At 41.7% G+C, this 12,931-nt stretch overlaps 1 protein-coding gene across 1 annotated transcript; it reads left to right on the forward strand.

Moving 5' to 3' along the window:
- Nucleotides 1–30: 30 nt before the first annotated feature.
- On the forward strand, nt 31–12,865 carry skiv2l (SKI2 homolog, superkiller viralicidic activity 2-like). The gene is made up of 29 exons (XM_026347773.1): nt 31–120; nt 500–618; nt 1,453–1,574; nt 2,045–2,162; nt 2,388–2,502; nt 3,184–3,258; nt 3,350–3,403; nt 3,493–3,656; nt 3,909–4,064; nt 4,276–4,421; nt 4,860–5,006; nt 5,086–5,170; nt 5,251–5,357; nt 5,504–5,650; nt 5,745–5,841; nt 5,942–6,154; nt 6,229–6,339; nt 6,478–6,589; nt 6,734–6,852; nt 7,616–7,747; nt 7,942–8,079; nt 8,170–8,274; nt 8,966–9,095; nt 9,286–9,412; nt 9,522–9,732; nt 10,545–10,655; nt 10,951–11,169; nt 11,647–11,787; nt 12,377–12,865. The coding sequence occupies exons 1-29, from the start codon at nt 108–110 to the stop codon at nt 12,575–12,577; spliced, it is 3,735 nt and encodes a 1,244-aa protein (XP_026203558.1). The 5' UTR covers nt 31–107; the 3' UTR covers nt 12,578–12,865.
- Nucleotides 12,866–12,931: the final 66 nt, after the last annotated feature.

The following is a 12,931-nucleotide window of genomic DNA, read 5'->3' on the forward strand; positions in this document are numbered from 1 at the left end:
CTGTTGGTGCTAGCTTTACCTTAGCTTGCTAGCTACTTCCGCTTGTCAATTTGGGCAACTTCCGAGACGACAACAGCAACTTTTAGCCTGCAGTTTCGATTGGGGACATGGACAGAATAAGTAAGCTCCTGGTTATTATAATGTTACGCAAACCCCTTAAATATGCATAATTAAATGGCGTTTCATGTCGCTAACATCCCTCTCTAGTGTAACTAGCTTGTGTGGTGATGTGGCTAACACAGCAGCCAACTTGCTGTCAATCAAAGCCTTCATTCAACAGCCTCATGGCTTTTACATTTAACATTTTACTAATTATCCAGCGGCTTTAATAACAATAACGACCTATTCAGTCTTTCTTGAACACATATAGACAAAGAGTTCAGTTAGCGCTAGCGTTCAATGGGCGCATCTTTCTGGCTGCACCCTGTTTACATGGACATGAAGAAGCCTTGTTGTTCTTGCTGGGTCCATTCAAACTCGCTGTGTTGTCTCTTTGCAGATGTGCCCCCTGCGGGCCCCACGGACCTGCCGCTGTCCCTGCTGGAGATGGGATGTTCAGGCAGGTTGGAGCTCATCACGCACCCCCTGCCCGGTCAGCCTTTACCTCCACGGAGCACGGTCAGTATGGACCAAGTTTAATGCACTGTGTCTAGTGTAGGTGCAGTTTTAAGGTTGTTATTTCTTCTTTCAGAGGGAAATATTGTCTTTTTAATCAGATGCATTATTTAGCACTTAGTCTGCAGATTAAATTGGTCTTCCAAGACATGTAACCATCCTATAAAACATGGTGCATTGTTATTAGAGCTGCCACTAATTATTTACCCATTCACATTTCTATTACTTTGACAGTAAATCAACTTCTGTAATTAATATATACTATGCAACAATGTGCAAACTAGTTCATATCAACAACCAACATTAAAAAATGGTTAAACATAAGAAATGAAAATGACTTTTTTAACTTAACTTAACTTAATTTTAACTTAATGCTTATTTTGACTTGATATTGTTGAACAAGAATAAAACATTTTAGGACAGCAATAAGACCATTTAAAAATAACACTGAAACACTAATACAACAACAATAATAATAATAATACTGTAATTATCTGAATATATATACCCTTTTCTGAAAATTGTGTTTAAGAAGTCTGCTTGGTTTTATATTGAAGGTTGTTTAAAGCCTTAATGTTGCTATACTAGCTAGAGCTTTCACCTTTTTTCAGTTAAATTCAGTCAAATACCAACAAAAACAATAATAATAATAAACTTAATAAGTTTAGACCTTATAGAATTATAGACAGAAGGTAAAGAATCAACTATAAACTACTACAAACTAAGATTTTCCCAAACGCATGTTTAGCACACAAATGTTTTAGGTCCGTCACAGTATGCATCTACATTTGCAAATGGCCTCTTAATGAATATCTGATGTATTCTTTTTGATTATAGCTTCCTCACGGGCTGCCCCCCACCAGCCTTAACCTGGAGACTGAAGTGGAGAAACAGTTTTTACAGGACCCAGCCTGGCTTCCTATACACGACACAGACTTTGCCTTCCAGAAGTTTCTTAAGTACATATTTTAATACACACCTTGATATTGCTGGTTGACACTTTGACTGAATAATTAATAATGTTTTGAGAATACACATCAACATGTGTTTAACTGTGTGTGCAGGTTGCTTTTACGAAACTATGTACTGTGCAAATACTGTAACCTATAGAATATGATTCATTCTTCACTTCATTGATAATGCCATGCAAAAAAGAATTACCTTTAAATAACCTTTCAACCACTTTAAGCTTTAATCTTTCTTGTCTCCTCATTAAATCAGATGTATTATGAAAATAAAAGAACAATATGAAAGTTAGAACCTCAAAGACCTAAACATTAAAAATAACATTTACTGTCTGGTGTTACAACAACAGATAACTAAATTATAACTACCCCTAAGCAGAAAATCACATTAATTACTGCATCTCAGTTTGTTTAATAAGATTTTCTTGCATATGAAGAACCTGTTGTATTGATTTCTCCACCAGGGTGAGTCAGAGAGAGTGTAATGTCGACTCCCTACTCAACTGCGTTCCGTATACGCTTCACTCTGGTCTCTCTGTTGTCCGAGATCCAACCACAGGGATGTTGCAGGACTTCACAGAGGTAGCTCACAAATACACCAGTCACAACTGCACCATTGTTAGTTTAATATTTTATAAACCATAATGTCATTTCAAACAGTCAGTTCATCACTGAATATATTTTAGAAGAAGCTTTAGTAAACTCTTCTCCTTAAATAATGAATCTCTCCGTGTCAGTGGAAGAGAAAGCGTGTTAATGTAAATTCAGCTACTTTTTGGTCTGTTCTATATTTAATTCACTTTTAAGGTTTTACTCGAGAACACCGGCCTCTCAGCAAAAAACTCACTGTCATTACAACGTCAACCTGGACCCCCTTCAGAGAGCCTTCGAGGAAGTAACACCAACTACCCCTTCCTGCCTGGTGAGACAGATTCATTCAAAACATTTCCTCTTGATTTTCCTTTAGTTTGGATTTGCATAGTAAGAAGTTATTTATCTTATTAGCCTAATTTTTTACATTTACATTTACATTTAGTCATTTAGCAGACGCTTTTCCAAAGCAACTTACAAGTGAGGAACAAGGCAAGCAAACAAAATCTAAGTCAAGAAGAAACGACATCAAAGCAAAGTGTTTCTGTTTCAAGAGATGTGAGAGCGAAAGGGTAGAATTTTTTTTTTTTTTTTTTTTTTTTAAATGTGCAAAGGAAGATGTGGAAGAGTTCTGTTTTCAGCAGTTTTTTAAAGATTGCAAGAGAGGTGGCTGAGCGTGCAGAGATAGGCAGCTCATTCCACCATCGTGGGGTCACTGAGCTGAACAGTTTTCCTTGGTGTCAACTGTGTGGTGCTGGTACCACCAGACGACGTTCCCTGGTTGAGCGCAGAGGACGGGACGGGATGTAGACCTGAATGATTGAATTGAGATAAGATGGAGCTGTGGAGTTAACCACTCTGTAGGCAAGAGACAGAGCTTTGAACTTGATCCTTGCAGCCACAGGAAGCCAATGCAAAGATCTGAAGAGCGGTGTGACATGAGACCTTTTTGGTTGATTGATTGATGATTTTTTGGCACTGTACAGTATTTGTTTCATATTGATCTTCACAGGAGGAATGGAGGCACTGACACTGGATCAAATCAAGAAGAAATCTGAGCTGGAGGAGAACATAGACTTTAAAAATGGTAGTTTTTTATTGATATATGTTAAATATTCTCCAGATATCTGTTGTTATTTCAGTTCTTTAAAATTAATTTTTATATTTTCCTCTCTCAGATTTACTCAAAGTCCCACCTGGTCTTAAATCTGGGATGGACTTCACTAACAAAGGTTATTATACTGCTGAATACAAGAAATAATACACAATACAGGGATTAAAACATACTTAAATCATTCTCTTCTAAATTTGTGTCTTAAAGATGCCAAAATAGCAAAGCCTGAAGTCAACCTCATGTCCCTCCTGTCCACATTTGATGACATTACTGACCTTCAGCTTGAAGCAAAGGAGGAGGAGGAAGGCAGAGAAAGTAAAGAAACTCCAAAACTACCCAGAACAAACAGCCTCGAAGACCTGGGAATTAAGGTATGTGATTTCTTCAGCTTACAATAACTGTATAATAAACACATAATGGTCATCTGGTTTAATTTAACTTTATTTCTCATATTAGATTTTATATCTGTTTACCATAATGTCACTGTAAAAATGTAGTAAATCCCTGCAGTTGGTTTTGAACTGAAAGAAATGTTTCAGTATGAATAATATGCCAACTGGGTAATTTTGCAAATTGAAATGGATCCCACTATATGCACTGAAACCTTTTTCTCTGTCTTCAAGGATGCTGTGCCGTCCCCCAGTCCCTCAGAGAAAGCAAAAGATGAGAAATCAAAGCCAAGCGAAAACCCAGAGGACAAAAAGAAATGGGCCATCCCCGTGGACATAACATCACCCTGTGATGATTTCTATAAACGAATCCCTAACCCAGCTTTCAAGGTGGGTATCCCAGTGATCCTCCAGTTAGGCTACAGTATGTTGTATTGTCTGTTTCCCTCTGTTTATACAGTGTTTATCAAGTGTCTGTGTGTTTGTTGTCTTTTCTCTTTTGGTGATTTATGTTAATGCTTAATTCTTACTACATATGAAACACTTCTTCTCTGAGCATCTGGTGATAACTGATCTGATTCTCTTCTCTTCTCTCCTCCAGTGGCCGTTTGAGTTGGATGTTTTCCAGAAACAGGCTGTGCTGAGGCTGGAGGCTCACGAATCTGTGTTTGTAGCTGCACACACGTCAGCTGGCAAAACAGTGGTGGCCGAGTACGCCATCGCTCTCTCGCAGAAGCACATGACAAGGTGTGTATTTGTTTGGTACAAATTAATTTTTTCTGCTCTCACTGTGCATGTAGGTGTGCAGCTGTGAAGCGAGCTAAACACACTTTTATTATATGTGGATGACAGTTTAGTCTTTGAACCAGTGGAGAATGATAAAACCTTAAAATGTTATCTCCATATTTTACAGTACTAATATTAATGTATGATATAAAATTATAGTATTTTTTTTAGCCAAAAGTCACAGCATACAGTCTTGACAGTCATCAATAAAATAACCCTGAGCATCATGAAATACTAAATTAAACCAAGTAAGTTATTTTTTTAAAAAGAGTATTGATTAAATATTTCCTTGACAGGATGTCGTATCTGAATTCCTTTTTGCCATCATGTCTTTTAAACATCATCATGTCTTAGAATTACATGTATTCTGAATCTCCTTCTGCTTGTATCTTCTCGTAGGACGATCTACACGTCCCCTATCAAAGCTCTGTCCAACCAGAAGTTCCGAGACTTTAAAAACACGTTTGGTGATGTCGGACTCCTGACGGGTGATGTCCAGCTCAGTCCTGAATCCTCATGTCTTATCATGACCACTGAGATCCTCAGGTACTCAGGTTGATTGTGATACAGTCGCCTCATCATAACTGTGTTTCTAGATTCATGTTATCTTGCTCTCCTCTCTCAGGTCTATGCTTTACAACGGCTCAGAGGTCATCAGAGACTTGGAGTGGGTGATATTTGATGAGGTTCACTACATTAACGATGCTGAGGTCAGGAATAGTCCAAACTCTTCTTTATTGTAAAAGTCAAGAATAACTTCTAATAATTTCTTGTCCTTTGTTCTCCTCAGAGAGGGGTTGTGTGGGAGGAGGTTTTGATTATGCTTCCTGATCACGTCAGTATCATTCTTCTTAGTGCCACAGTACCAAATGCCATGGAGTTTAGCGAGTGGATTGGGTGGGTACACCACACTGACATCCGTTGAAACACTGAATTTTAAAGAGCTATTTGCTAAGCAGTGATAGAGGTTACAGTCTGTATTATAGCTCAGCCTTCTATTCTGCTCTCTTTCTCTTTCTCTCTCTCCAAACTTTGATCCCCAGTCGTATAAAGAAGAGGCATATTTACGTGATCAGCACGGTGAAGAGACCTGTGCCTTTGGAGCATTATCTATACACTGGGAACAGCACCAAGACTCAGAAAGAGATGTTCCTGCTGGTGGATGCTGCAGGAAACTTCCTCACTAAAGGGTACAACTTTAGCTTCTGTTGTTATTTAAGCTGCAGAGAGAGACATTAAAGCTGGTTGTTGTAAAGGGAGTGCGTTGTTTGCTCTTCTGTTCAGGTACTATGCAGCTGTTGATGCCAAGAAGGAGCGAACCAGCAAACATGCTCAGTCATTTGGCACAAAAAATACTTCTCAAAACACTTCAGCTAGTCAGGTAATTCCCTTCCTTTAATTTGGGTCGCCTCACTACCTTTTTGATTTCCCACTAACAGCATCCTCATAATTCTCATCCCTTTTTGTATTTGTCCCTCCAGGATCGAGCAGTGTGGCTCACCCTCCTGCACTTCCTATCCCAGCGGCAGCAGACCCCGGTGGTGGCGTTTACCTTCTCTCGGACGCGCTGTGACGAAAATGCTCGCTCGCTGGACTCCATGGACCTCACCACCTCCATAGAGAAAGCCGAGATCCACTCTTTCTTCCAGAAGAGCCTGAGTCGTCTCAGAGGTGGAGACCGACAGCTGCCTCAGGTGAAGAACAGTCAGTTTAGCCTTTAGATTTTCTCCTCCTAATATTAATATTAACACTTCAAAACTGTGTTTAGATCATACTCATGAGGGACCTGTTGAAGAGGGGAATAGCCGTCCACCATAGCGGGATCCTGCCGATACTGAAGGAGGTGATTGAGATGCTTTTCTCACGAGGGCTTGTAAAGGTGAGTCGGACTGAAAACAGCAGCAAGGATAAAAGAATAGTTAGAAGCCTTATTGCAAGAGTTTTTCTGTATTTGCTACTTCAAACATAATCTGCAAATACATGTCAGTGATTAAAACCATCTTCCTTCATCTCCCAGGTGCTCTTTGCCACTGAGACATTTGCAATGGGAGTAAACATGCCTGCCAGGACTGTGGTGTTCGACAGCATCAGGAAACACGACGGAACCGGCTTCAGAAACCTGCTGCCAGGTTTGGTGCTCTCCCTCTCTCTCTATTTCCACTCTTTCATCTTAACAAACATTTATTATGCTCTTTCATCTCTGAGGATGAATCAGAGCTGAGAAAAACACAATGGCATTTTGATGTCTCTTATGTTTTGAACTGAACTTTCAGGGGAATATATTCAGATGGCGGGCAGAGCAGGGAGGAGAGGTCTGGACCCCACAGGCACGGTCATCATCCTGTGCAAAGCCGGCGTTCACGAGATGGCAGACCTGCATGTCATGATGCTGGTGAGGCTCTTTACGGTTTACCAGAGACCAGTGTTTTCATTTTATTCCACCTGCCCACTTGATTTTAGATATAATTCAGTTTGGCATTATATCTAAATGTATATAGATTCTCTGCTTTTTTATTTGGCTGTGCTTCAGTGAAGGTGTTGCATCCTGGGTTATTCATTTTAACATTTAATTACACTGTTGAGTGGGCTTTTTTAACTCATTCTGCCACTGAGAGTGTTTTGTTTTGCTTTCACTGTGCTCTTCAACAGAAATAAGCCTCTTTTGTCTCTCATTTATCCCCTCTGCATAATGTACAAGAACCAGTGTCTTCTCCTCTTCATCTAATGTTATTTTATCTGCTATGGTGTGTTTTTTTAAAAAAAATGCATGTACATTCAAATATTAAATATTAATAATATTAACCTATATAAATACATGTTTTAGCTTTGCAGAGAAGTAATTAAAATGTTCTTGTTTGTCTCTGTGATATTTCACCTGTAAGCCTTCTTCTAACTCAAGATGGATGACTGACATCCACAGATGTTCTGCTTAAAAACAAATCTGATAATAACGTATTGAGAGACAGACTAATGCATTGTTGGTTTTGGTGTTTGCATGGGATCTTTTGATAATGACAGAAATATAGATTAAATCCAGCCTCCTCCTTTTAACCCGCAGTTGCAGTGCTATATATCTGTCCTACTTTATGTAGGCAGGATTGATTTCTGTTGGCCTTATCTGTGTTGATGTTAAGTTCCCCCTCTGTGTGGTGCAGGGTAAACCTACCATCCTCCAGTCCCAGTTCAGACTGACCTACACTATGATCCTCAACCTGCTGAGAGTGGAAGCCCTCCGTGTTACGGACATGATGAGGAGGAGCTTCTCTGAAAGCCACAGAGACACTCAGGTAAAGTACAGCAGCAGAACATAACAGGTTTGATCTTCGTTCAGTTGTTACTGATATTTATTTTTGTCTAATGTCTCATCCTATCCTCCTCCTCGCCACACTCTTGCTCCTCTTTCCCTGAGTCATGACAACTGACAAAGGAGTTATAAAATATTTCTATTTTTGCTCCTCCTCACCTCTTCCTCCTGCTTCAGGCCCAGGAGAAGAGGATCAGCCAGCTGAAGCAGACGTTGTCCTCTCTGCCCCCTCTGGACACAGAGGGCCAGCTGTGCGACATGATGGCTTACTACCATATAGTGACAGAGCTACAAACCACAACTGAAGCGCTCCAGGTACAAACCATACACACACATATACACAACAAAAATCTCATATCATATTGTTTATGTTCTACATTTTCACCCTGCTGTCTCTGATTTCAGCGCGCTATTCTGGAGTCTGTCAACGGGCTGAAAGCTCTGTCTGTGGGTCGAGTTGTCGTGGTTAACAACAAACAGCATCTTAATGCTCTGGGAGTTATCTTACAGGTAGGTGTGGGTTTACAAAAGCAGAAAACCAATAAAACAAACAACAGTAAGAGACGGAAATTAGCAAGTGGTGAAAAATATTGTCCTTTGTGTGTCCTTCCTCACATGGATAAAAAAACTAACCCACTGAAAAACGTCACCAGTTAAATAGTGGTACTTTTATTAGATGGCTCAAGTCCCTTGTTATGACACTGCTTCGATAGATGCGTTGGCCTTTTGTGAGCTCTTATGTCATAACATGAATGCACTAAGATAAATTTGTTCACTAAAACTACTTTTAGTTATATATTAAGATTTTTCTGCAGTAATTTTACTCAAATCTCAAATCCGACACTACCACACTAGCTGAGGAAAATGGAAACTGTCCTCTAGAGTGTAGTTTATAAAATTAATGGAGCTACTTTACAGTCTTCACAGTAATCCTCTAGTGGCTACAGTTGTAACCCCTGGAAGTCACTGCACTAATGTGAGTTCAAAACACTGAAACAAATTAAACATGGTAGCTTTAATGTAATTGTAATTTCCGGTATCCATGTTGAGCTTTATTTTCTTTTATGGCAAATCCTCCGTGATCAGTGATGCAGTGATCCCTGACATCATTCATATGTGAACGTCGTATAAGTGTATATTCCCTTGCCCCCAAACAGTTTTATGACATCCACTCATCTGTACTGTCTTGTCTTGATGCCAGGTGTCCAATGACTCTGTGAATCGCACCTTCACAGCTCTCGTCATCTGCGAGAAAGGCAACGAAGAAGGAGACGGAAAAGGCAACACTGCTCTCCCTCACCTGTACAACACTACTCTGTTCATACCTGAAGGTTGGTTGACAGACAAACAGGTGCAGATGTCTGCACTTCAACACGCACGCTCTGGTTTCCTCTCATTAACACAGAATTTACACTTTCACTTAAACCACCTACACATTTTTTTATGTTTTCACAGAGCAGTTAACAGTCACAGCAGTAGATTGAGGATACATTTTTTCTTTACTTCTGTTATTTTTAACAGGCCCTTGTAGCCACACGGTTCAGAAGTTGAAGCTTCAGGACATCTCAGCCATCACAGTGAAAACACTTAAAGTGATTCCTGACAGGATTATTGATAACTACAACAAGAGGCAGCTGCCAAGATTCAAGTGAGTGTGTGTGAGTGAGTTGGCTTAAAAACACTACTTACTCTCAGCACTGTGAGAGTAAAGCAGGTCATCTCTCTTTCTGTCTTCACTCGCTCTATTTTGTCCGCAGGCACGATCCTCCCGGCCAAGCCATCTCCACAGCAACACAGGAGCTCCTGCGATTGGCTGAGGCCAACCCCGGCGGCATAACAACCCTTGACCCTGTGAATGACCTCCAGCTGAAGAGCATTGATGTGGTGGAGGACTCCATGAGGCTCCGTAGGCTGCAGGACAGCCTCAAAGATTTCAACTGCATCCATTCGCCCACTTTTGCAGAGCAGGTGAGTTTTTGGGTTTCATCACCGCGACATTAGTTGGAGAAAGATCTTCTTATGTACTGAGAGGAAGTTTTTCAGATGCACTACGGGGATGAACAGTGAGGCAAGCGTTACATTTCACTGTTTGTTTATAAAAGACATCACATCCATCTGTGCAGCGATTGCATATTTTTGCAGCTAATTAACATCATACATTTACATAAGATACTTACTTTGCCATTGGCCCCGTTTTGATGTCTCCTTTCATTCCTCCCCTTTCTTTCCAGCATCAGTTTCCTTTTATCCTTCCATCATTTCTCCTCTAGCTTCACAAAAATAACATCAAACTCCACCACAAGACTCTTGCCTCTGTGTTTTGTGTATCCTGTCTTCCTGGCAGCATTGTCGAGGAGATAAGATGCGAGAAGCGGAGCAGACCGTTTCTATAATTATCCATAGGCTCATAGCTGCAGCTCATCACTGTCTCTCAGGCACAGCGTGTCATTTGAGCCATCGCTCACACACACATTTGCACAAGCTCTCCTATTACTTAGCAAAATAATGAACTCCCAGTTGGAGTACTACTGTCTCCTCATCCCTTTGGATTCACTTGTGTCCTCATGCTGCATTGTGCATATTAGAAAAAGCTGTTAGCATACATTAGCGCAAGACTCATTAAGAGAGCCCTCAGTGCTGTCAACGAGAGGACAATAGGCAACGTTTTTCTCTCTGCTACAAGGCAGCGTTTCGTTTTTTAGTTGCACTGAAATCAGGTCAAGTGCTGCAGTGCTGCTGTTGTATGCTCACGTTAAATAACAATGGCGTGTGTGTTTCAGTTTGCTCGGGTGAAGGAGAGGATGAATGTGCAGGAGGAGCTGGACAAGCTGCTGTTCCTGGTGTCAGACCAGTCTCTGTCCCTACTGCCTGAATACCACCAGAGGATCAAGGTTTGGATCAGACCTGCTTCTGACAGGGCGTTTCAGTTACTGCATGTTTACATCAACATTTTAGTCCTTTAGTCCTTCTGGTTTTAAGTTTTAAGATGTTCAACATTAACTACAATATGTCTTGTCACCTCTGTGGAACGGAGGAATGAAAAATGTCCAATGGGAGAGAATTTAGGAGCCACAAGTTCAAAAGCCCAGTCATAGTTTTGAGTCTGGAGTGAGGAATAGTCAACAAACCCTGATTGGGGGACCTTCGAGTCACTAAGACGTTTATTTCACCACTGGTTTCCCTCAGGTCCTTCAGTCCCTGCAGTACATCGACAGCAGCGGGGCAGTGCAGCTGAAAGGACGTGTTGCTTGTCAGATCAGCAGCCACGAGCTGCTGCTGACAGAGCTGCTGTTTGAGAACGTCCTGAGCCCGCTGGCGCCTGAGGAGAGCGCCGCCCTGCTGTCCTGTTTGGTCTTTACCCAGAACACACAGGTGGAGCCGCATATCACCAACACGCTCCAGGAGGTGAGGAGAAGCTGGTGTTTTACTTTTATCTGCGGAACAGTTGAAACTTGATGTGTGTGTTGTGACTCACTAACTCATACATACTCTCTCACGTTGTGTTACACTGAACTCGTGCAAGTTTGATGCGTAACATCTTTGTCCTGCACAGAGGAGAAGGGCACTTCACCTGACTCACCCCAGTTACTGTGTGTTCTGTCTCTGTCAAATACGCCTCTGCTGCGTCAGTGTTGCCCCTGATACATGAAAGTGCTTTATGAGGATGTAAATTAGTGATGACCCCACGTTCTGTGTCCTTAAAATCTGCCATCCTCTGAGAGCAGACACATCCTGACACAGTTTGTGAAACCGATTTCATGAACATCAATGACACGGCCGCAGTGTTAACACCAAGAGGAGACCATGCTGCATTTAAAGGCTTCTTGTAACACTAAGACTCTCTGTGTCTTGCATGCGTTACTTACTCTTCCCTTCTTTCAGGGCATTGATCGTGTGCTGTCTGTGGCCCAGCGTATCGGAGAGCTGCAGAGGGAGTGTGGGATACCACAGACAGCTGAGGAGTTTGTAGGGCAGTTCAAGTTTGGACTCACAGAGGTGGTGTACTGCTGGGCCAGAGGCATGGTGAGGTTTAACACTTCGTTGCACTCCATTTTCCCCACATTTAAACCTCTTTATTATGCAACGCGTATATTAATAATCAGCGTTACCTAATAAAACACGTGTTGGTATTAAACTGAGCAGGATGACTGTGATGTACTGTACGTGAAATTTCATCTGCCCAGGTCTGTGAGGGTCTGGCCAGAGTCTGCTTACACCTGTGTGTAGACCAAAGTTTCAGTCTGCATGGACTAAACTGGCAGCTTATGTACTTTAAATCCTATTTATTTCCCAGACATAATGATACGTCATGCAGCTGACATAAAAAACATCAACAACAAACAACAAATATTAATAGGGTCCAAGCACACTCGCACAATTCAGACCCGGCTCTTTGTCCTGTGACCTTTTTATATCCACCTGCCCTTGGCACATCACCTGCTGCCATTTTCCTAGGAGGGTTAGGGTTATTGTTCAAACTGACTGTACTGTAGTTTACTGAAATATCTTCACTTCCTTGTAATGTCAGCTCCTAAACTTTCAGCTCTGACCTACACAGCCCTTTACCTGCAGTCATATCTCACCTTTTCTGCCATCCCACTCCTGTCACCAGCCATTCGCAGAAATCGCCCTGCTGACAGACGTCCAGGAGGGAACGGTGGTCCGCTGCATTCAGCGCCTTGACGAGGTGCTGAAGGAGGTGCGACAGGCCGCCCGCATCGTGGGAGACTCAGTCCTGGGGAGCAAGATGGAGAGGGCCTCCCTGGCCATCCGCAGGGACATCGTCTTCACCGCCTCCCTCTACACCCACTGAGAAGATGAAGACAGGCAGGAGGATGAGGACGGGTGTGAGGGCACGCCAAGATGCCTGCCTGTGTGTGAGGTGTGAGAAAAGAGCTGATGCATGGGGGAGGTAGTGAGGTGGCGTATGGTATCATGTTCCTGCTAACAAGTGCTGTATGTGCCTACAAAACATGTTGATGTTTACATGAAAACTTCTGACCACTGAGAATGACTCGTTTTAACCACCAGACCAAAGGAGGGAATGTGGGAATCAACGTGAAATCTGAATGTAATTTATTGTACAGTAATAAAATCTATAGAAAACACTACATGTTGTGGTTTCCATGTTCTCAGATGTTTACAGAAATTAAAATTGCAGGGGATA

Source organism: Anabas testudineus, chromosome 11 (assembly GCF_900324465.2).
Source record: "Anabas testudineus chromosome 11, fAnaTes1.2, whole genome shotgun sequence".
NCBI lineage: Eukaryota > Metazoa > Chordata > Actinopteri > Anabantiformes > Anabantidae > Anabas > Anabas testudineus.

Coding starts and splice junctions, on each gene's coding strand:
- skiv2l (XM_026347773.1), top strand. Junction 4,065..4,275: donor TCCCTAACCCAGCTTTCAAG/GTGGGTATCCCA, acceptor TCTCTCCTCCAG/TGGCCGTTTGAGTTGGATGT. Junction 9,096..9,285: donor TACTCTGTTCATACCTGAAG/GTTGGTTGACAG, acceptor TATTTTTAACAG/GCCCTTGTAGCCACACGGTT.